Source organism: Eublepharis macularius, chromosome 3 (genome assembly GCF_028583425.1).
Source record: "Eublepharis macularius isolate TG4126 chromosome 3, MPM_Emac_v1.0, whole genome shotgun sequence".
Classification (NCBI taxonomy): Eukaryota; Metazoa; Chordata; class Lepidosauria; order Squamata; family Eublepharidae; genus Eublepharis; species Eublepharis macularius.
The window spans coordinates 165,093,972-165,117,955 of record NC_072792.1 but is presented as its reverse complement, the minus strand read 5'-3'; the positions used below and the strand labels follow the sequence as shown (position 1 = coordinate 165,117,955).

General features: G+C 43.4%; 1 protein-coding gene across 1 annotated transcript in view; it reads left to right on the top strand.

Annotated features, from left to right (window-relative positions):
* Window positions 1-23,984, top strand: part of CNTN5 (contactin 5) — a 511,103-nt gene that overhangs the window by 253,666 nt on the left and 233,453 nt on the right. Inside the window, exon 6 of the mRNA XM_054973696.1 lies at window positions 11,863-12,066. Coding sequence (XP_054829671.1) covers window positions 11,863-12,066 — 204 coding nt within the window. The remainder of the gene's footprint in view (window positions 1-11,862; window positions 12,067-23,984) is intronic.

Here is a 23,984-nt window from a genome sequence, read left to right as displayed (position 1 = left end):
CTTAATGCCCACTCAAAGAAGTTTACAAAATATGTTATTATTTTCCCCACAACAATCACCCTGTGAGGTGGGTGGGGCTGAGAGAGCTCTGGAAGAGCTGTGACTGACCCAAGATCAGTAACCCAAAGTGAAAATGGGTGAAAAGAACAGACACACAGTTTCCTTTCCTTAACTCTCCATTTTATCCTCACAATAACCCTGTGAGGTAGGTAAGACTGAGAGAGAATGATTAGCCCAAGGTCACTAAACAAGCTTCCATAGCAGAGTGGAAATCTAAACCCATGTTTTCCAGCTCCTAGTCTGACACTCTAACCACTACTAGACATGGGCATGAACAGAGAAAAAACCTGAACACCCTGTTCATCGTTCGGTGCCATCCACAAACAATGAACAATGAACATGGATGAACATGAACTGTTCCCGGACATGTTTGTTGTTTGTTGTTTGCGGGGGCCAGAAACCCCCCTGCCGCCTGCCAGCTGATAGTTTAAAGGGCCTTTTCCTGCTACATGCAAGGGGCAGGGCCCTTTAAACACCCCACAAACTGACCTTCCCAATGTCCAATACCCATCAAATTTGCAGAGGACATAGTCCTCACTGTCCTCTGAAGACCCCCCAAGTTTCAAAGAGATTGCAACCCGGGAAAAGCATGATGTATGGGTCTCCCCATTGGTTGTCATTTTTTTCTTCACAGTGGCAAAAATGGGACTCTCTGCTGGAAGTAATTTGAAGGGTTAGCCAGAAGGAGTTCAGATAGAGTTCAGTCCCTCCCCGCCTCCAGTTGCCAAGGGGATTGATTGCAGCAGGTGTCAGACTGTCTGGCTTGCTGAATGGCTGCCGAAGGCAATGAACAAGGCTTGCAATGACCACCTGTTTGTTTAGGATGGGGCCTCACGAACAGCTTGTTCGAGAACAGCAGATTAGGCTGTTCGTGGGTTTTTTTCTGTTCGTAATGCTGTTCTTGCCCATGTCTAACCACTACACCAAACTGGCTGATCATAAATAAATACCAGAGCTGGTGGAGGAGCAAAATGAGGAAGGCAGGTATTGAGTTTGGCTCCATCTCCTGCAGCAGCCATTTTGGATTGGGCTTACCACAGTCCCATTCTCACATGACTTTTGTAGATGCACATCCAATGATCTAGAGCACAGCTTTTTGGGTAGTCAAGAAGGATGCCTCCTTACTTTGACACTAGCAGAGATGCTTGTTGGATCTATCTCATTGATCCCCCTTCTCTTTGCCACAGCTGACAGGGACTTCTATACCTGTCAAAAATCATTCATCAGTTCCTGCATTTCTGATGCTAACAGTTCAGAGACCTAGTGTGTTGTAGCCCTGGCCTGGATGGTCCAGGCTAGCCTGGTCTCGTCAGATCTTGGAAGCTAAGTAAAGTCGACCCTGGTAAGTACTTGGCTGGGAGAACACCAGGAAAATCCAAGTTGCTATGAAGAGGCAAGCAATGGCAAACCACCTCTGTTCATTTCTTGCCTTGAAAAGCCTATGAGGTTGCCATAAGTCAGCTGCCACTTAACGGCACTTAACACATACAGTGTGTTTTAATGTCAGTGTAGTGTAGTGGTTGAGGCATTATCCTAAGTCTGTGATGTCTCAGGTTCAAATCTCCCATTGTCTCTCAGGCTAACTAACCTCACAGGGTTGTTCAGAGAATAATGTGGAAGAGGGGCCGTGCATGCCTTCCTGAGCTCTCTGAAGGAAGAGCAGCATACAAATGTAATACTACAGTATTTTTCTAGAGATCCATTTACCTATTGACAGGAAGATGGAAGTTTTTGTTAGTTATGAGTAGAGATGGGCACGAACTGCATTATGAACTTCAAAAACCCACGAAATTGGCGATCGCGCGATTGCGATCCGGCGGTTCGTGATTGTCCACGGCCAACGAACCAGCGTTCGGAAGAAGGCTGGTTCGGTGTGTTCGGCCGCGGTTCGGGAAGCCAGACTGTCAGGCGCCAGCAATCAATTCCCCTGGCAACGGAGCGGGGGAATGCCTGAACTCTGTCTGCGCTCCTTCTGTTGCCCTGGAAACCCGAATGGAAGCCCAGCTTACCTTGATCGGCAGGTCTTCCTTCCAACCATGGAGCTGCAAAGCGGTTACAAGTTGGGAGAAGACACCCAGGGGAGGGAGGGGGAAGGGGTGTTCTGTAGCCATGGGCACTCCAATCTCATCCCTGCAAACCCTGATAGGCAGCTCTGGTGGCCAAACACAGACCTCCTGCGTTGCTCAATGGGACCAGTGCTTATAAATAGCTGTGGGCTCCCAGACTGGGTTTCACTTTCAGCGAGCAGTGGAGTGGGACAGAGCTCTTGCTTGCCACTTGCTAGCCTTTGGGGAGAGAGACTGAGAGTATAATTCAGCTTGGATTTGGGGGATAGATCTCTATCTCCTCTGGTTCCAAGGCTGCAGCCTGGCTCTGGGGCCAAGCTCAGTGGGCCCAGTTTCCTGGGGGCATTGGACTGGAGATGGTATAACTCCAAGATCCCTTTTGCAATCTTGTCCAAACTTGGGTGATGGCTGTAGACTCCCCGGGAATATAAGCTCTCCAAGTGCCACAGGGGCCGTTCCGCACCCCACGAACTGTGAACCATGAACCAGTTCAGCAACGGAAAATGTTTGTTGTGGTTTGCGACCTTGGGATTGTCGTCGGCATTGAACCACGAACTGCAGAGTCATTAAATTTTTTTGGTTCGTGCCCATGTCTAGTTATGAGGGTATCACCCTTGCCCCCCCTTTCTGTTTTTGAAGCCCCTCCTGAAATTAAGGCAGAATCATCTAGTGAGGAAGGCTGTCTATGGTACTAATCCTCACATGCCGTATGCCTGCCTGTTGTTCTGGGAGATGATCTTGTTGGAGTTACAGCTGCAAAGAAGAAGAGCAGAAAATCCTGCAGGGAGCAGCAAGCACTAGTTAGACAACACTGTAGGGGGAGTACCTTCTTCCTAATAAGGGGTTTCCCCCTTGTCTGTCTGCAGAATACTACCCTTAAGGTAATCTCCTCCTCCTTCTAAGAACTGTCAAGAACTCTCAACTAGCATAGCAGCTAGCTTTATTTTCTTCTTTTTCCTATCCAGTTTGTTAGTTATATTAATAAAGTTTTTGTTACTCTTAATCAGTTCAGTATCCTGATTGCTGCGTAGGCACTCTGCCAACAGATCTGGAAAAAGAAGTAGGCTATATTTAAGAGTGTCATGTGCCTCTCATTTTGAATCCAAGAAAAGCTCTGCCTCAGGTATCAAAAGTGTGTGAAATATTACATTAGAGGACTGCTACAGAGCCCAGAGTCCTCCCCGAGTCTCAATGTGATTGCAGCATGGTTCCAATAAAACTGCCACTTTCTTCTCCCTGACTCTATTCTTTAGCCATCACTCTAATTAATGGATGAATTATTAAAAGGCCGAGCTGTCAGGTTGCTGATTAAATACCTTTGATTTCACATCAGTCAGTGGTGAAGCCAAGCAATGGCTTCATTTCAAAGGAAGTGCACTAAACGGAGACATCTTGTGCTCCATGTGAGGTGCAGGTACCTTTAATTAATTTTTTCCCCCTTGGAAAATGTTCCCATGTCACCATATAAACAACGCTTGCATTATCACCTCCCAATGTAGCCAGAGAAGACATTCTGTCAAAACATGGCAATAAAATGTTCATGCAAGCAAAAGAGTTAGGAGATAGGCAGAATTTCTTGATGATCAGGTTTGGATGCTTGTACGGAATAGTGACTGAAGACGGTGAGCTGGGGAGTCCTAAGAATGTAAGAGGAGCCATGCTGGATTGAGCCTAAGGTCCCCAGAATCCTGTTTCTTGTAGTGGTCCACTGGATATCTGCAAAAATATCACAGGCAACTATTTGTTTGTTTAAAATATTAATATCCCACCTTCCTTCCTCAGGCTCAAGATTTGCTGGTGTTCCTCTGCAGTTTATGTTTGGAGGTACACTGTTTCTGAACATGGAGGTTCCAGTGAGTCTTCATGCCTTCTAACCCTTGACAAGAACTGTCCCTTACAAAAATCCCTACCTCAAGTCTAATTTCTGCCACAAAAGCCCTAGGGGACCTTGTCCCCAGCATCGCCATCCCTTACCTTTTTTTATTGCTTTGAGACATAACAAAGCTGGTAAACCTCACAAGGCTATTGCAAGGGATACGTAGCTCATATATGTTAAATGTTTGCATCCTTTGCTTTGAATGGTATAGACTGGACTAGATCTGCATAGGATTGCACTGTTTGACTCTTGGAATGCACTATATAAACATTATGTAATATTATTTCTACCCTGAGTGGATAGGCCAGGCAAGCCTGATCTCACCAGATCTTGGAAACTGAGTAGGGTTGGCCTTGGTTAGTAATTGGATGGGAGACTTTCCAAGAAAGACCAGGGTCGCTATGCAGATGCAGGCAATGCAAACCACCTCTGTTAGTCTCTTGTCTTGAAAACTCCAGCACAGGGCACTGTAAGTCAGCTGTAACTTGACAGCACTCTCTCCCACCAAACCATGGTTTCAGATCCGAGCTAACCAAAGAAAGTGATCTCCATTTAGATATTTATACTAACCTTAACAAAACTATAGTTGTACATTATGTCCTTACTGAGCCTGTGCCATTCCCACTTCTACCCAGTCAATTCAGGAATGAGCTTCAGGTTTGACAAGAATATATGAACTTGTATTGTCGAAGGCTTTCACGGCCGGAGAACGATGGTTGTTGTGGGTTTTCCGGGCTGTATTGCCGTGGTCTTGGCATTGTAGTTCCTGACGTTTCGCCAGCAGCTGTGGCTGGCATCTTCAGAGGTGTAGCACCAAAAGACAGAGATCTCTCAGTGTCACAGTGTGGAAAAGATGTTGGCAGGTCATTTATATCTACTCAGGAGGGGTGGGGTTGGGCTGAGTCATCCTGTAAGAGTTTCCCAGGGTGTGGAATGCTAATGGCGGGAGGCTTCACTGTATCCTGAGGAGGTTCTTTTGCATATGGATTGGTGCTTGATGTGCTAATCTTCTCTGCAGGGCTATTGTCGGGCATAGAGTGTTTTGTTAGCCTGGTGTTGGACTTATTTGCCCTTATAGCCTGTCCTTTGTAATATTCATAGACAGCCGGCTCTGGACTGTCCTAAGAAAGAGTGTTTCCAGTCCTTCCCACCTTGTATGCAAAGTAGTATACAATGAATTCTCTTTAACTATCATCCAGTTTTCTCTTTTGCTTGAACACACATGAAACTATCTTCTATTGAATCAGACCATGGGCCCATCAAGGTCAGTATTGTCTATTCAGATTGGCAGCAGTTCTCTGAGGTCTCAAGGTCTCCCACATCACTGCCTGGTCCTTTTTAACTGAATATGTTAGGATTTAAACCTAGGACTTTCTGCATGCAAAGCACTTTGACATTCAAAAGTTCATACCTTGGAGATTGAGAGTCAAGCTACAAGTGACGCCTGACACAGGTTGGACACTTGTCAGCTTCCCTCCAGTTTTGATGGGAAATGTAGGCAGCTTGGTGGAATGTTGGACAAGTGACAGTTGAAAAGTCCATTGGACAGCAGTCGGCAAGCCAAGCTGCAAGACCAGAACGCCTACATTTCCCATCAAAACTTGAGGGAAGCTGACAAGTGTCCAACCTGTGCCAGGCGTCACTTGTAGCTTGGCTCCTAGTTGGTCTTTAAAGTACTACTGGACCCAAACCTTGCTCTTCGACTACAGACCAACACAGCTACCCACCTGAAAGTGAATTCCCTCCCAGTATCACATAGACCAACAGTACATGATATTGTGTAAATTGTAAGCATGTGGGGTGCGCTTTCTGAGAAGAGCTTCACCCATGATTCCAGCAGCAGTAACAACTTGTCAGCAAATTTATGTTTGGAGTCTCTCTCTCCTTGTTATTGTTAGGGACCGTGTCCCTAACAATAACAGAGGATGAATTAATCTCAACCAGTGCTTTTCACATTATTTTGAAGAAGCCTGGAGTTCTTCAGAAGCATCTCAAAAGTTACTTGCCAAGGAGCTCAGTAATAGCAGGCCAGCTGCTTTGAAAGGCAACTTCCATAAAACTACCAATTATGCCCCCAAAATGCGGAGCTGCAGGTGTGCATCGCTAGTGCCAGAGGGTCTGTTTTTCAATTCAGAAGGAATAATAACCCACCAGTCAGCCCTTTGCATGTGAACTGCATGTGCCACAGACCACTTTCATTGCCAACTGAGCTATAGAACTGTTTCCTTAAAGCTAGAAAGTTTGCAGACTGTAACATTATAATCCCATAATATCAGCAATGGGAGAAGTCTCTCTGCTTATCCTTGTCATTACAAAAGGAGTGAATGGTCTAAAGAAATAAAGGATGGGGAGAGCTTTCTAATCTTCCATTTGTTAATTAGTCATTGCATTGAGACAATTTTTGTTGCTGCATTAGAAATAAAAGTACCACCTGACTCAAGTGTGCTTACGGTCTTTGTTGGCTGAAAACAGGGGCTCAATTAGTGGCAGAAAGCGCCCAGCTCTCTATGTTGGCAAAGCATTTTGTATCTCAGGGCAGAAGCAATGACTTTCTCTTCCAAAGCTAACCTTGACATTTCTTTATTTAGAGGCAGCCCTGACAAGACTGTCAGAGAACGGGAGCGAGGCTGCCTCACAGCTAATGTTGGGTGTCAAAAGTTCAGCAGCGTAGAGGAATCAGAGGAGTACAAAAAGAGGGAGAAGTGGAAACAATGAATATAGGGAATCTGGAATAAAAATTGAGATGGAACTGGAATGTCTTCCAAAGCAACTGTGGTAGGAGGAGTTGTGGACTCCTCCTGTTGCTTTTCTATAGAATTCTGAGATGTTTCCATTCAGTGCATCCTGCAGTTATTACCTTTAAACGGCTGCATTTTGAACAAAGAAAAGTCTGGCAGGGTCAGCAACATTCACTCAACTCACCAAGTGACTCTTATGCCTGCTTGAGATGCAGACAAATAATAAGATCACCTTTTTTTTAACATGAACAGCAGCCAAGGTTTCCGTAGAGTTATCTTTTGTTTTCAACTGCTTCCCTCACAGAGCTTCAAGCGTTCTTTTGGTAGAGGTATGTGGTTTTTAAAGCCCTGTGTAGCAGAGAGAGAAACTATGCAGCACAGTAAATGTTCTAGGAAGAAATCCATGGCTCTTCTCAGGGCTATTTTGGTGGTGGTACTCATTGGTACTGAGTACCGGCACCTGTGGGGGCACTCTTCCAAGTCCCAAGGGGGGAATTGTTGGTACACAATATATGTGTACTGTTATCTTTTTAAAAGCACTTGCTATTTTTGAGTTGGGTTGAAATGGCATAATTAGGGGAGGTATGCAGGGCTTTTTTTCAGCTGGAATGTGGTGAAACGGAGTTCCGGAACCTCTTGAAAATGGTCACAAGGCTGGTGGCCCCGCCCCCCTGATCTCCAGACAGAGGGGAGTTTAGATTGCCCTCCGCGCCACTGTGCAAAGGGCAATCTAAACTCCCTTCTGTCTGGAGATCAGGGGGCGGGGCCACCAGCCATGTGACCATTTTCTCCGAGGTCAACCCAGTGAGTTCCACCACCTCTTTTCCCAGAAAAAAAGCCCTGGAGGTATGTATCTTGGCAGGTGCATATTGTCAAGCTGAGAACTTCCTGGAAGTTTTGAAGATGGAGCCTGAGAAAGGACCTCAGTGGGGTATAATGTCACCGGCTGAATAGAGGAGAACGGGCCCTCCCTACTAGAAAGCATCCACTGTCTAATTTTCTAAGTAATTTTTAAGTGAACGGTTGGGTGACAGAATTGAACTGATTATTTCTGTGCTGCTCTTTTGTATTTTTTAAATACTTATATTGTCTTACTGTTGTTTTAAATTGTTAATATGTAAGTTTTATTGAAATGTTTTTATGGAATGTAATCCGCCCTGAGCCTGCTGGTGCAGGGAGGGCGGAATAGAAATTGAAACAAACAGAGTCCACCCTCCAAAGCAGCTATTTTCTGCAGGGGAACTGTTCTCTCTAGTCTGGAAATCGGTTGTAATTGTGGCAATTACAGGCAACCCTAGTCTGATTCATTTAGCTGTAGAATATGGGTGAGGCTCATGTAGCAAGGTATAGTGGTTGCAGGGTCGGACAAGAATGTAGGAGATCCCGGTTCAAATCCCTGCTCTGCCCTGAAAGTTTACTGAATGACCTTGGGCCAGTTGCTCTCTCTCAACCTAATCCTATCTCTCAGGATTTTTGTGAGGGAAAAAAACGTAGGAGAGGCTGCTTTGGGTCCCCACTGGAGATAAGGACAGACTATAAATGAAGTAAAATAAAGTAATAGTAATTTATTTCTACAGACTGTCCGTCCTGGTGCTTTCACTCCTATATTGGAATTAAGCCTGACTGAGGTAAAAGTGCTTAGGGAAAGGCCTCTATAGAAAGTGGGAAGAGAGTTTTATACCCATTCATTGCCCATAGAGCCCATTGGTCATTTAAGCTGAACCCCTCAAACAACCCCTCTTTATACGTGCCTGGAGCATTTAAACTTACAAATGAAATTCAATGTAAGTATTTAATGGCAAGCTCCCTCCCCCATCCCCCAACTATTTATAACGCATTCTGTCAAGTGCTCAAAAAGGGCTGAGATGTTTTTTCCGGCATTTGGCAGGGATTTTTGCCAACGTTAGTTAGCATATTTATTGGCTGCTTTTCTCCCTAGTGGAGCCCAAAGAAACTTACAACAAATGAATACAAACTCTACAAAAGTATACAAAATAAATATGCAAAATACAACAAACTATATCCTGGGACACAGTATGCTATACAAATAAAACTTTTCTTCCTTTTCCCACCCTCCTTTCCCGGACTAAGACTACTTTATCTTTATAAAGGGGGAATTCATTGGCATACGTACGAATTCTTTAAATCCAGGATAGAACTTTCACGGGCACACTTCCTGCAATTACATCATTTTTTGATGGGCAAGATGAGAATGGTAGATTTCTCAGCTTTCCAAATTCATTCAGATAATTGTAGTTTACTTTTCATTATATTGAAGAAAAAATTGTTTTTCCCTTCCTCGTGTGATTCTCATGATAATGAGCAACATCAAACAATTATAAAAACACAAGTAAAAAGCCTGTTGTGGGAAAAAATACAACAGGCTCTAGAAAGAGGAGGGCAGGCGGGCTGGTATTGCCTCCTCCACGGTGACTGATCTGGGCCAGGTGAAGATGGGAGGCAGACATTCCACCTGCTCCGCATCTGGTTCTGGCCAGGTAAAGGGGAGTGGGCATTGCTAGGCGCCAGATCCTGGCCATGTGAAGGGGGGACAGGCATTGGAACTTGCTCCACACCTGATTCTGGCAGGGTGAAGAGGGGGCGGGCATTGCGACCTGCTCTGCTCCTGATCCCAGCCAGGTGGACAGGGAACTGGCATTGTCTCCTACTCTGCACCTGATTCCTTCTGGGTGGAGGGGGGCAGGTATTGCAGCCTGCTCTGTGCCTGATTTCAGCAGGGTGAAGGCAAGGGACAGTCATTGCCACCTGCTCCGCTCCTGATCCCAGCTGGGTGAAGGGGGGTGGGTTTTGCCTCCTGCTCTGCGCCTGATTCCATCCGGGTAAAGGGGGGCAGACATTGCTGCCAGCTCCGTATGTGATCCCGGCTGGGTGAAGGGGGGGGTGGACATTGCCACCTGCTCTGCACCTGATTCTGGTGGGTTGAAGGTGGAGCGGGCATTGCCTCCTGGCCAGGTAATGGTGATCCTGGCCAGGTAATGGTGAGGGGTGAGCATTGCCACCTACTCTGCTCCTGATCCCAGTTGGGTGAAGGCAGGGATCGGGCATTACCGTTTGCTCCACGCCTGATCCCAGCCTCGGCTTCTTGCAATGGCACAATCTTGGAGGGATGGACTGCTTCTTCTAGGTTCCCCTCCATGGCAGCGCTCACTGAAGGTGCACCAGGGTAGGAAATGAGTTGTCTGGATCATGGTTAGCCTTTTATATTGTAGGATTTTGCAGTCCCTGTGGAAAGATGGTAAATCAGTCTGGGCCCAGGCTACCACAAACAGAGAGTTCCACCAGGTTGGGGCCAGGACTGAGAAAGCCCTGTCCCTGGTTGAGGCAAGGTGAACCTCCCTAGGACCAGGGACCACCAGTAGATGTTTATCTGCTGAACAGAGCAGTCTCCAGTGGACATATAGTGAGAGGCGGCCCCAGAGGTATGCTGGTCCCATTCCGCTAAGGGCTTATTTGTTAGTGTTTTGTCTAGTTGAGTCCTCACTGTGTTTGTCAAGTCATCAGGAGGCAGCGAGTCCAGGACTCTTCTTCCCCTCCACCCCATAGGGTCGCCAGGTATCCAATTTTTCCTTGGAGGGTCCAGGGTTTTTTTTTTTGGACTGGTCCATCTGCTTTCCTGACTGCATGTCAGGGAAGCCTGCTTTCTCACTTGCCCAGCCACCTGCTTGCTGGGGAAGAGGCTGGCCAGCATGCCCAGCCACTGGAGCCAGTGATAACATCACTTGCAGAACAGTCACATGCAGAACAGAACTTCTGGGAAGTGATGTCATTGTGCAGGCACGGGAGCATGTACGTGGTTTGCTACAGGCCGATTTTGGCCTCAAATGAGCCAAAATGTACTCATTGGGGGCCAAAATTAGTCCATGGTGAAGCACAGGAGTGTTCTTGGAGAAGCACAACGACATTACTTCCAGGAGTGATGTCAGCGTGCCACCCCTGGAGCACGCCTGGGAGGCCCATTTCTGCACCTTCTCCCCCCCTTGCCTGCCGCCAAGATGAGTGGTGGCAGGAGGTGGGAGGTGAACGCAGGGGATCCCCTGTCCCCACCAGGGGAATGGGATCCCTAAGTGTAACCCAAGCACAACACTTTAATTGTATTTATTTATTTTATCACACACAGTCCCGTAATAAAATTACATGCATTTCATACATGTATTTCAGTATCTTATCTGACATCTGTGCACAAATACAGCAAATCAGGACTGTCCGGGAATCTCTGGCTCTGGTGGGGAGAATGGTTCCCCCCCCCCCGTTTTTATTTGGTTTTACAAATAATAATATAATATATACAATTCACCTATCAAACAGATAACATTACATTACAGCATGATATTCTATCATGGATTTTCTCTTGCATATTGGTGGGGAGAATGTTCAGCATGTTGGTGGGCAGATCTGATAGATGGAAAAGGAGAGGAAGGGATGATTTTGAAAACTCAGCAGCAGCCAATAACAGCTGTCTACCTGGCACTGGAAGTCTTCCCTGCAAACTCAAGCTACAGTTCTTCAAGCTAAGTTGCTGCAGTTCCAATTCCTCAAGCTGCTTTCTGTGTTACCGTTTCCTATCAATTTCCCCATAGACTTTAATATTAACCATGGATACATTTCATTGCCTCAAAAAGGGGGGCCTCTTTATTCTATCTGTCTGATATTTGGCAGTGTAGATTTTCTTGTGGAAAGTGCAGTCCCCCTGAGCTTTTTCCAGTTCAATTAAGAACCCAGTAAGATACTAACCAAAGAAAGAGGCGTGTACTTCCATTGCAACCAGTGGAAAATAATAAACAGAATTATGAAAATGAAATAACAATAATTAAATCCATATGAAACAACCCAATAATGAAACAATCCCTTTAGGAATTAATAAGAAAGAAAGAAAGAAAGAAAGAAAGAAAGAAAGAAAGAAAGAAAGAAAGAAAGAAAGAACTCCCATGCACAACTCTATTAAGTATTATAAGAGAATTGCAAACTTTAGATGTTCGTGGAACTTCTCCAAGCATAGTTTTCAGAAAATATGATTTCACAAAGCACCATGATTTTGCCCATTTTTATTTCCAGACCTTCAATTATTGTAACACTTATTGTATTTTCTGCTTTTGTTTCCCAGAAATCATCTATAGTTGGGTATTTAATGAGTTCCCCTCCTTTGTGGCAGAGGATAGCCGGCGGTTCATCTCCCAGGAAACAGGCAATCTCTACATTTCCAAAGTGCAACCATCTGATGTAGGCAGCTATATCTGCTTGGTGAAGAACACAGTGACCAATGCCAGAGTCCTTAGCCCTCCGACACCATTGACGCTCCGAACGGACGGTAAGCAAGTTGTAACTCTAAGGTGTTGGGGTGATGACATTAAAGGTTGGGAGAAAAACACTAACTGTATTAAAGCGAGGCTCCTTGTTTCAAAATAGATTGATTTTGCTCAGGAAAAAAAACAAAAGGAAGCGTCCCAGGCATCACTATATGAACTTCAGCAACAGTTTTTATTGGGGAATATTATAAGGAATATTCATGTATTTATTTATTTATGTGGGCATGTATGCCACACTCTTCTTCCAAGAAGGAAGGATTTATGAACAACTAACTAATTGGATGAGAGACCTCCAACAAAGATCAGGATTGCAGAGGCAGGCAATGGCAAACCACCCCAGTTAGTCTCTTGCCATGAAAACCCCACCAGGAGTTGCCATAAGTCAACTATGACTTGAGGGTAAGATTTCACTTTCAACTAACCTATAGGATGAACAACTAACCTTGTCTGGCTTGGAGCTCCTGGTTTCCAGTCCTATGATTTCAAGGTATAGATAGGTGAAAATGTGGCCCCTTTTATCTGGAAGATATTCATAACACATGCCCTGGTGATCACGTTGCCATATTTTGTGTCCGAAAAGTGAATGAGAACAAATTCAGGATTACAGTAGCCTTGAGGTCAGTCCTGCTTAGTTTGTCTATACAGCACCCTCAACAGACATCATTCATCAGTGTTTCATAAGTGAAATGCACAAGTCCTTGTTCCATAAAGGTTACCATCTTATGTCAACAATGGGGGAGGGGAGCAGAAGGGAAAGAGATATTCTTTTTAAAAGGAGTAAAAGATGCAACTGTGTTGTTAGACAATGAAATGTTCTGTAATTCAGACAGAACATCAATGTCTGTCAAGTCTGGTAAGTATATTATTATGATCTAGGTAGGTATATTATTATATATTACAGATCTAGTTAGGTATATTATTATATATTATTACAGTCTAGGGCTTAGGCTTGTCCAGCACAGCACTTGTTTCCCCCATATGGAAGATCAAGTATGCCAATAGATATAGAAAGAGATCCATTATTCCTCCAAGAGGCCTTCTTCCAGCCTAAAGAGGCTTCCTTCAGCTTAAACAGCTCTTCTGCTGGAGGAAGACTCCTCAGGCTGAAGAAAGACTTTGAACTGCGCTCAGTGAAGCATAGGAGGTTTACTTCATCCATCTCCAGAGACTCTAAAGGTTATCAGTATAGCTAGCTTGACCTTATTAAGAGGACTTAATAATCCAGAAAATAGGATGAAGTAAATCTCAACCAGTGCTTATCAATATCAATATCAATATATCTATATCTATACATCTCTCTCTCTCTCTCTCTCTCTCTCTCTCTCTCTCTCTCTCTCTCTCTCTCTCTATATATATATATATATATATATATATATATATATATATATATATATATATATATATATATATATATTAAGAAGAGAGGCAGGTGGCAACCAGAGACAGAGTTTTTTCAGCAGTAGCACCTTGCTTAAGGAATGCCCTTCCCCTTGAGAATCAGGGCTAAACTACAAGTGATGCCAGACACATATTTATTAACGTGTCAGGGATGAAATTGTACCTGCAAACTGTAGTTGAAAACAACACAATATGTCCCTAATGTAGGGAGACAGTGGAGGGGAAGAGCTTTTCAAAGACAGCCACGTGGGATCGCCATGGGAATGGAACTTTGCAATCTCAATGGAGAGAGGAACCACCAGCTCTTTCCCTCCCCTGCCTCCCCACACTAGACACAGGGCCCTATATTCCTCTCACTGTTGAGATTGGGTAAATGCACACACCCTGGTAATTTCCCACCTCACAACCCACCTCCCGCCAGTTGCTGGGCAGGGGGGAGGGACTTGCAACCCTAAAGGGAGACTCTTCTAAAAACTCAGTTATGCATTAGAAAGATTTGAGCGCCTCCTAAAGATAGTCACTCCACCTATCAGTTGATCATTTTAAATTAAAGATGAATAAATCCATGATTTCTGACACCCATTTCCAGTGATTTTTTTCTGGGAAATGAGGTGGTGGAACTCAGTGGGTTGCCCTCGGAGAAAATGATCACATGGCTGGTGGCCCCGCCCCCTGTTCTCCAGACAGAGGGGGGTTTAGATTGCCCTATGCACCACTTGGCAGCACGGAGGGCAATCTAAACTCCCCTCTGTCTGGAGATCAGGGGGCGGGGCCACCAGCCATGTGACCATTTTCAAGAGGTGCTGAAACTCCATTCCACTGCATTCCAGCTGAAAAAAAGCCCTACCCATTTCTCCTCTGAGGTTGTGTGAAGGGACTCTTACATCCCCTGCTCTACTTTCTCCTCCATCTTTCTTTTGTCTGCCTCCTCTGCTTTCTCTTTCAGTATAGAAGAGCCCAGTCTGCCCAGCAACTGAGTACGGTCTCCCTAATGGAACACATTTCTAAACATCAACAGTGAAGTCAATTGCAAAACAGCTATTAAAACAAAACACACACAAACAAAACACACACACATACCTTTGGGTGTGAGTTCCTTTGAAATAAATCAGAGTCGATTTCAGGAAAATGCATTTAAGATCAGGAAAAGACTTCAGAAGCTCTCTTGAGCAGTCTGATCACACGCACACAAACACATAAGCTTATAGGAGTAAGTATTAAACAAAGCCATAAAACATGCAAACAAAGTAAGATACTTGCTCCGTCTTATAAATATTTGAGCACTGTGAGAACATTACAAAGTCTAGGCTTTCGAAAGATGACTTGATTCGATACAATATATATTCATTCAGAGCTTAGCCTGGAATTAAGTTGATCTCTGTTCATTATTACTGAGTTGGAAGTTTCCATGTTTGCACAGCATGAATCCTATATAAGAAGTGGGTTCTTATTTTACCTCATACCCTCGCCGTCTGTTGTACTTTTGTGCCAGCTTCAATTTACCAACCTTGACTTTTCTGCAATCAGTCAAGGTAATGTGTTGTTTCCCGTATTACACCTTTATGAAGAAGTTCTTCCATCTATTTTTAACATATTGAAAATGCTTTCTAAAAGAACGTTATTTGATTCATCAGTTTTAATTCAAAAGCTAATTATTCTCTCCGATCTCCCGTTCCAAGAAGGAGGAGTCCAGTTGGCCTGCAGTTCCCAACGTTGCACCCACGGGCACCATGAAGACTTGCCAGGTGCCTGCCAATTCCTGCCTCTGCTTGCTGATTGCCTGCGGAATGGCAGGAGGAGGCAGGCCAGGGAAATGGGCCCTCACAGTAGGAGGCAGGCAGGGAAAAAAGTGCATGTAATTGGCCAGGGATGCACATCCATTTACACGCATAGTGTGCATGCAAGGAAAAGAGGTGAGTATCTGCACCTCTGGCCCGTCATTCCTCTCCCCCAACGTCCTCATGATTGCCAGCAGAGTTCTAGCAAACCTAGCACCATGGTGTTCACCAACCTGCTTCCTTGTGCCCATTTTTTTCTCCCCCACCCCAAAAGAATCAGTACTAGATTTCCTCCACCTAACTGGAGCAGAAGGTGGTTCAGAAATCCCACAAGACATTCCCTTTGTGTCTGCAGGGAGAACGTATTCAGATGCAACTGCCTCCGTTGGAGGAGGAGACTTGGCTTGGAACCTCTCAGTACTTTTATGACTCCCCCCCCCCCGCCGCCATGACAACCATTTTGTGATACCAATCAGCAATCATTTTGTTGTGGTGTCTTCTCATTGTTCTCAAAATCTCAAAAGGCTCAACATGGTTGGAAACCTCAAGTCTATGTTAAGGACAACATGAGCTGTTCATCCACTACATTTTTAATGCACAAAGCTACACTTTTTGGAATGTGTACACTAAAAATATAATGACTGAACAAGACAGATTTATATATGTTATTTATAGTCCACCTTTCTCACTGAAACTCAAGGTGGATTACACAAATGTGTGCATGAAAAGTAAAAACCGCAGCTGACTGCCACTCCTTGTTGAAGTGTACAATAGTTGTGGAGTAACCAACTCTGGGGTTAGGAAATTCCTGGAGATTTGAGGGCAAAGCCTGAAAAGGGTAGGTTTTGGAGATGGGAGGGACATCAATGTGGAATACAGTCCACCCTCCAAAGTAGCCATTTTCTCCAGGGGAACTGATTTCTGTTAGTCTGGAGATCAGTTGTAGTTCCAGGAGATCTCCAGGCCCCAACTGGAGATTACAACACTGAGTTTACTTATAACAATTCTTAAATGTCTAATATACAAATATAGATGTACAAGCAGATATATGAAAATAATAATGTTTATAGACAAAAGATATTCCTTCCACAATATCACAAAGTCCAGTCTTCAATACTTGTGTGAATGAGATCACGAGCTACACACATCGGTATTCTATGCGTTTCAATCACTTCATCTGAGTCACACAAGTTCACCTGAGTTTGCCACTTACTTAGGCAAACCTAAGTAAGTAGCAAACTCTGATTTGGTGCCATTTATTATAGTGTATGGTACATATACCACCGCCACCCCTTCTGCTGCCTGGAAAAGAAAAAGAAAATACGAGAAATATATGAGAAAATATATGAGAAATCACATACAGTGTGTGACTTTACCAGTGGAAAGTTTCTCAGACAATAGGATAGAAGGAAAAATATTTCAGTAGAATCTACGTATAGGAAAATGGACCTAAGTAGAAACTGCTCTGATTCAGTATAGGTCAACTTTTATATCTTTATATATAAGTGTGTGGGGAACACACATTCTCAGTGCAGACTCTGGGTCCCCCATGCTCCCTCTTCCTACCCCCAGACTCAGTTATCTGGATCACGGCATTTTTCCGTCTTCCAAGGCTGCTTTATTTCTACCACCTTCCCTTATGGAGGCATGAAAGGTAACCCTTCAGTAAAAGGTTCTTGTTTGTTGGTTGGTTTGTTTCTTGCTTGCATGTGCTTGGATCCTATGATGTAGTTCCATTAATGGAAGGGGGGCAATTTTTGCCAATTCCCCACTGATGCTATGCTGTTCTTGAAGATCCCTGTCTCACAGGAGCAGTGTTTCAGGAAGCATTTGGGGCTGCAGTGGAGGAAATCCTCTTCCGCTAGCACTAATGTCTTCTCATGATGAATCTTTACTATGTAATCCAAGCTAGAGATGGGCACGAACTGGGAAAAAAATGAACCATGAGGTTCATGGTTCATCACTAGAGATGGGCACGATCCTCATTACAATCGAAAAACCCACAATAATGGCGATCGCACGATCATGACCCGGCGGATCGTGATCGTCTACGGCCAACAATCCAGCAATCAGCTGGATCGTTAATTTTTTTTTGATCGTGCCCATCTCTATTCGTCACTATGAACTTTCACGAACCTGCCCTGGTTCACGAACTGGTTTGTTTGGTTCGTGAAAACATCACATCCAGGTCATCAAATTATCACTTCTGGGTCAGCAGAAGGTCACTTCCAGGTCAGCAGAAGGTCTGCAGGAAGTCCATCCTGTGTTGCCTAGGAAACTGATTAATCGGTGCCAGGCTGTCTGCAGTGACGAACCAAAAAACAAAACAAACAAACCAGCTTAAAGTTCGTGGTTGTTTGTCAGAAATGGGCTCTGATGAACTGCCAATTTATGAACCATGTACCGTCCCAGTTCATGCTGAATTTTGGTTCGTATTTTAATTCATGCCCATCTCTAATCCAAGTGTCACTTTTCTCTGCATTGTGCATGTGTGAATCACTAATAAATCTCTAATAAAAGAGGCCATGCTAACTGTTTAGCCTACATAAATTAGTGTTATGATTTGCCTGGATTTGTTACATTGGTATTAGGGTTGGCAGCTCTCACCTGGCATTCCATGGGAGCTTGGCAGGGGGATTGCTGGGACATCACGTCCTGTTCTGAATCATGAGAGTCTAGGAATTTTCAGAGCTGTATGATAAAACCATAGAGATTTAGAAATTCCTAGAGCATTCCAATATCACTTCCAGTACCAAACCCAAAAGCGATATCATTGAAATTCCTAGAGTGTTGTGACATCATTTCCTGTTCTGAAACAGGAAGTGATATCCCAGCATCAGTCAGTGCCTTTCCCTGCATTTTCCCACTATCAGTGTCCTGAGTGAGGGCAGGGGGCAGGGAGCATCACCAGGAGGGATGCACTGGCATTAGGTAAGTGGCAGTCCTATTTGGTATTCAGTATTTTTGTTTGCCTTGGTAATTTCCAGCACTAGAGTAAATCTATCTTTCCATGAATGCCCGTATTTTGTTTTCCCCTTCCTACATTAATAATCTATATCATAATATTGGACTCTGACCTTCTGGGTGGATGTTATGGAGGTGAGAATTAGGTTTCTATTAAACCATCAAAGATTATGACTAATAATCTTTAGCTCTGAACACTTGCAAATATGTTTTTTACTAAGCAGTCCATAAGCCCTTGTTAGCCATCGGTTGTGCTTCTGTGATCACAGGGAAACTTAGAATGGAGAGGAGATGGGTTCTAAGCAAATATGGTGAAGCAGCAGGGGATATATATTTACAAGACTGCCTCTGAGCTTCCTTCCTTCCTCCTCTGACATTGGTTGAGCCTGAACGATGGTATAATGCTCCATCTTTTGACTTAACTTAAATGACACTAGAAGTTATTTTAAATTAAAAAATAACAAAATATTTTATTTAATATAGATTGGAAAGGTCGGTTGAAAGCAGGGTTGAAAATTTCTGAGGTCACTCAATATAGATAAATCTGAGGTCAAATCAGTTCATGCACAGACTTAAGGTCTAATGTTTCAGACTAATGTGAGTTTCCTAAGCTCTTCACAGTTAGTTAAATCTTTATATTGAGAGGCTTTTGTTCCAGTGTTTTTTTACACACTCTATTATATTTTCTTTGAGTATTCTCTTACTCTTTTGGTTTCCAGAAGGATGGCACCCTCTTTCCAGTACGCAAATCCCTTCTCTTGGAATAACAGTACTTGCCTTGAGTTTTTTTACTGGTCCTTAAGATCTCCAAAGGTAGTTTCTAACCACACTAGACCAGGGAACTCTTCACTCTTCAGAGCTAACTCCCTGTTTGACTGGGTAGGGAAATTCTCTTCTCATTAGAAGATTTACCCCCTTTTGTTGGCCTGAATGGGAGTCCTGCGCTACTTCCTGAACTTCTTTGCCAAATTCCCCTCCCCCCCAATTTTCCTATCTGTGTTAAAGTGCTCTCAGTCAGGGCTGAATCTCCAAACTGTCAATACTCGACTCCTCTCAGCTAGGGCTGAACTCAGACTTCCCTTTCCCCAGCATCCAATTCAGAAGTCTTTTCTCCATTCAGCTTATGCTACCCAATCAGATTCCTTGGAGTGGTCTGTCACTCCAAGCTCTGTTTCTGTGAAGCATTAACCTTTCACAGTCCTTCAGCTGTTTGTTCAGCCTGTCTATGCTTTTAAAAAGTGCATTCCATCACATATGGCATAGGATATTCCTGAAGAAAAAGTTTGCACGAGGCCTAGGGATAACAAACCTCAGGAAGAAGGCTGTTTTATGTAGATTTTTCTTGCATTGTTAGGGGAAAATCAAGTTTGTTTTCGGCTTGGAAAGTAGTGAATAGTTCTCAGGAGAGATACATTTAGAATAAACCAATTACAACAGCCCTTTCCTGTTCAGAAATTTCTTGTTCAGAATTCTCAATTGTAGCAATACCACTGGGACTGGCTTCTTATGACAAGAATGCTCTTGAGACAACATGTCTGTATATTTATCTTCATTGAGGTTGCTGAATAATATTATAGCTTTATGTCAAATCCTGGAAGACTGTACGAATTTGCTTGTCTTTATATTAATCTTTTATTTCCTTAGAGCTCTGCCTCAAAGGGAAACTTATCTCCTTGATACGAAGCAAATTAAATAAAAACATCAAGAAATCCTTGAATGGATTCTGAATAAAATGAATACCTCATTTGTGTAGATGTCCTTGACAATCAGTCATTCCGTACAATTCAATTTCACTTTGCACAGACTTACCAAAAAAAAAAAAACAATTTAAAATTCTATCTGAAGAGATAAAAAAGTTTCATCAGGAAAAAAAAGATCATGCATCATTTCATTAGCTGCCTCTTACAGTGGCTTAGAAACTTTGAAGAATTAAGGGTTTACAAACAGTAGAAAGATGGAGGCAGTAATGCATCTTTGCAGTCTCAGTTGCTAACTGGAAGCAGAAACAAATGTTTTTACCAGAGTAGACCACAACCTCCTCCAAATTAGTGAATGGAAGCTCTGGCAATCTAAAACATTTGCTGTTTCAGATGTGAAGGTACTTCAAGTTCAGGTATTTTTTATGAGACCTTTCTCTGTCCCCCATCACGGATAATAAAAGTGTTTTGAAATTGATACTACAAAGAAATAAAGGCATCTCATTTCTTACAAAGAAATAAAACCAATCCAATTGCTTTACAGACACCATTTCTAGTCTTCACCCAGCCCCACCTACCCACTAATACAGGGCCATTTAAATTTCTTTTTTAAAAAATTGTTTTAATTTAGAAATTAAATTAAAGTTTGTTAGTTTATTTTAATTTTAACTATTAATCCATACAACTATTATATTAACATTATCAAAAGTTTTTCAAAAAGTAATCCAAACAGCAATATATCAACTACCCTCAATGCTAAAGAAGATGACTTGATTATTTCTTCAAAAGAAGAAATTAAAGAAAATATATGTATGTTGGATGAAAATGTAGTCTTGTCCATGATATATTTGTTCCCAGTTGTATCCAGGACATACAAAGGATAAGTGATTGGTTTTCAGAACCAATCCCCACCCCTACCCCCCACGCACTTCATGTCCTGTCTCTTCCCACCTCTGCCATTTTCTAGGCTTGCCAACTCTGGGCTGGGAAATTTCTGCAGATTTGGGGGTGGAGCCTGGGGAGAGCAGGATTTGGGAAAGGACCTCAGCAGGGTATAATTCCATAGAGTGCACCCTCCAAAGCAGCCTTTTTATCCAGGGGAAGTGAACCTCTGTCATCTGGAGCTCAGTCGTAATTCTGGAACATCTCCATGCCTCACCTGGAGGTTGGCAAGCGTATCCATCTATCTGTTCTATCTTCTAAATGACAATCGGATCGCCATCAATCAGATGGCTGCTTGCCTAGCCTTAGTTCCTGCCACATTCTCCGAAGAAGGGCAAACATTTAGAGAATCTTCTTTTCCTATGCATTCTTGCTTCCCTCAAGTATTCTTGCTCCCCTTATTCCACAAACAAAGTTAAGCATGGAATTGCTTCTCAGGCTTTCCCTCCATCTGCAGCTCTGCATGGACACCAAGCTGGCCATCAGTGAAGATGAAAGATGCATTGCACTTGAAAAGAGGCAGCCTCCCCGTCTTTTTTTCCCCCCTTGAGGTGGATGCATTTCCATTTTTGTGCACAAAATTAAGAGAGGAAACCCTGAAGACAGATGGAAACATACTGAGGTTTGGGGGGGGGGGGTTCTCCATGACTATTTGAGCTTAAATTGAGTTTGGGCATATGTGTAGGAATATATGGAACATATGTTGCTTATGGCTAGTTATTCAACATTGTTGATAGATTTAAAAAAAACAGAATTTGACAGGACTGTCCACAGAGGATCTCTTGTCTCCAGTAAAAGAAAATTCTGATCTTGGTGAGCTATCCAGATGACAGTGCAGTGCAATGGTCAGGGTGTTGGACTACGGAGAATAGAGTTCAAATCCACACTCTGCCATGAAACTCACTGGATGACCTTGGGCCAATCACTTATTTTTCAGCTTCATAGAGTTGTAGGGAGAGGAGAGCCGAGTAGAGTGGACAGAGGGTATGATAAAAAAGAAAATACAGTAATGATACAGTGAGTCTGCACAACATATGAATTACCAGGCTGAATGCAATTCAGCATCTGGCACTGTGTGTTATGTGCTGTCAAATTGCCTCCAAACTATGGCAACCCTATGAATGAAAGACCTCTAAAATGTTCTATCTTTAACAGACTTGCTCAGATCCTGCAAACTGGAGGGTGTGGCTTCTTTTATTGAGTTGAGCCATCTCATTTTAGGTCTTCCTCTTTTCCTGCTGCCTTCCACTTTCCCTAGCATTATTGACTTTTCCAGAGAATCTTGTCTTCTCATCTTGATGTGACCAAAGCACAACTGCGTCACATCCCTAGACTGCTTCTAGGGAGAATTCAGGCTTGATTTGATCTAGTACCCACTTATTTGTCTTTTTGACCATCCATGATATCCACAAAACTCTCCTCCAGCACCACATTTCAAATGAATCAATCTTCTTCCTGTCAGCTTTCTTCACCGTCCAGCTTTCACATCCATACATAGTAATGGGGAATACCATAGTTTAGATTATCTTGATCTTGGTCCCCAGAGAGACATCTTTATCTTTAAGGATCTTTTCTAGCTCCCTCACAGCTGCTCTTCCAAGTCTCAATCTCCTTCTGATTTCTTCATTACAGTCTCCCTTTTGGTTGGACGTGGCATTAGATCTTAATATTTTGTTATGTCATAAACTGATTGTTTTAAGAATGTCATCTCCAACCAAAGCAAGGGAATGAAGAGAGAACAGCCACGTAGCCAATAAAGGGTCCTGAACTTTTGTACTGATTTCCAGTTCAGGTTTATTCTATAAGCAACAAGGAATCCTCCAGTTTAGGAAAGATTTTGAACTTCTCAACCCTCTTTTTTCTACCTGAAAGCCCATATGTTGATTTTCCTTCCCCCTGGTGCAAATCAAACCTGCAATTTGTTATTTTTGCATCATTTTCAGGGAATTTTTCAATGCTATTTGCCAGAGAAGCTAAACAATCATCAATTAAAGTGTAGAACAGCCCAATTAATTTGTTGTGTCCTGAAGACCTCTTCTGATAGCAATGGTGGTTTCCTTTGGTATAAGGAGCCTTTCCCAGAAGCTCTTATGCTGGTAGAGGAGCCTCTTGCATTGAGGACAGCTCTCTGTGTTGGAGCAAAGCACCATTGTTAGTAGAATGGATCTTTAAGCATGAACCCATTGTATTTATAGAATCATAGAGATGGAAGGGATCACAAGGGTCATCTAGTCCAACCTCCTGCATAATGCAGGAAATTCACAGCTCTCCCTCCTGCATTCTCCCTGTTCAATAGGAGTGTGCATAACGAAAAAACACACTGAAAACACACAGAATTTGCTGGTTCACCTAATTAAAGTGAGTTCTGGAAAGCTGGACCAAATCTGGGAATTGATGCTATAATGACTCCCTCTCGCCAAAAAAATTGTTTGTTTCAACAGCATAACAACAGGACTATGTTCAGTTTCTTCTGTGATCCCAGTTTCTCATTTTTCTATTTCATTCAACTGTGGGTTGATGGTTTTATTTGGAAAAGGAGACTGGCACTCAGCAACCTGTCTAGTCTCCCACTTTTACTAGTAAAAGAGGGTCATTCTCCCTCTACTTCTCTTCCCATGATGGAAAAGGCCTTTCTGTGCACTTTTATGATCAGTGCAAGAACAAGCCAGCTGCCGGGAGTCTCAGCCTTGGCTCCTGCAACAGTTTAGAGGAGGATTCACCCATATGGCTCCTCATTGCGGAAACAGAACTAGAAGGCACAGGGAAACATGGCATAACATTGCAGGACTCAAAGGTAAAATGTATTGGCATTGATTTTTTTAAAAAAATTACGCTGTGCTGTGCTGTGCTGGACCGGTTGGCAATGGAGTGCTCTCCTAGTTGCACGCTCTGCTGGTGCTGCTTGTTCCCTGCTATTGCATGCACCTGCCACCGCCAACATTTGTCTTCTTTGGGATCTGTTAGTTTTCATGGGCTTAAGGAGAATCTGATTGGATTGATGGGTTTAGGGATAATGTGAAAAAAACTATGTGTCCGTGCATGCACAACTGCCCTCACTCACCTTGGTGCATGCCTTCCCCAAGCATTCTTCAGGGCCTGTAAACACAGAACCCTGTTGTTGTGTGCTCTCAAACTCAGTGG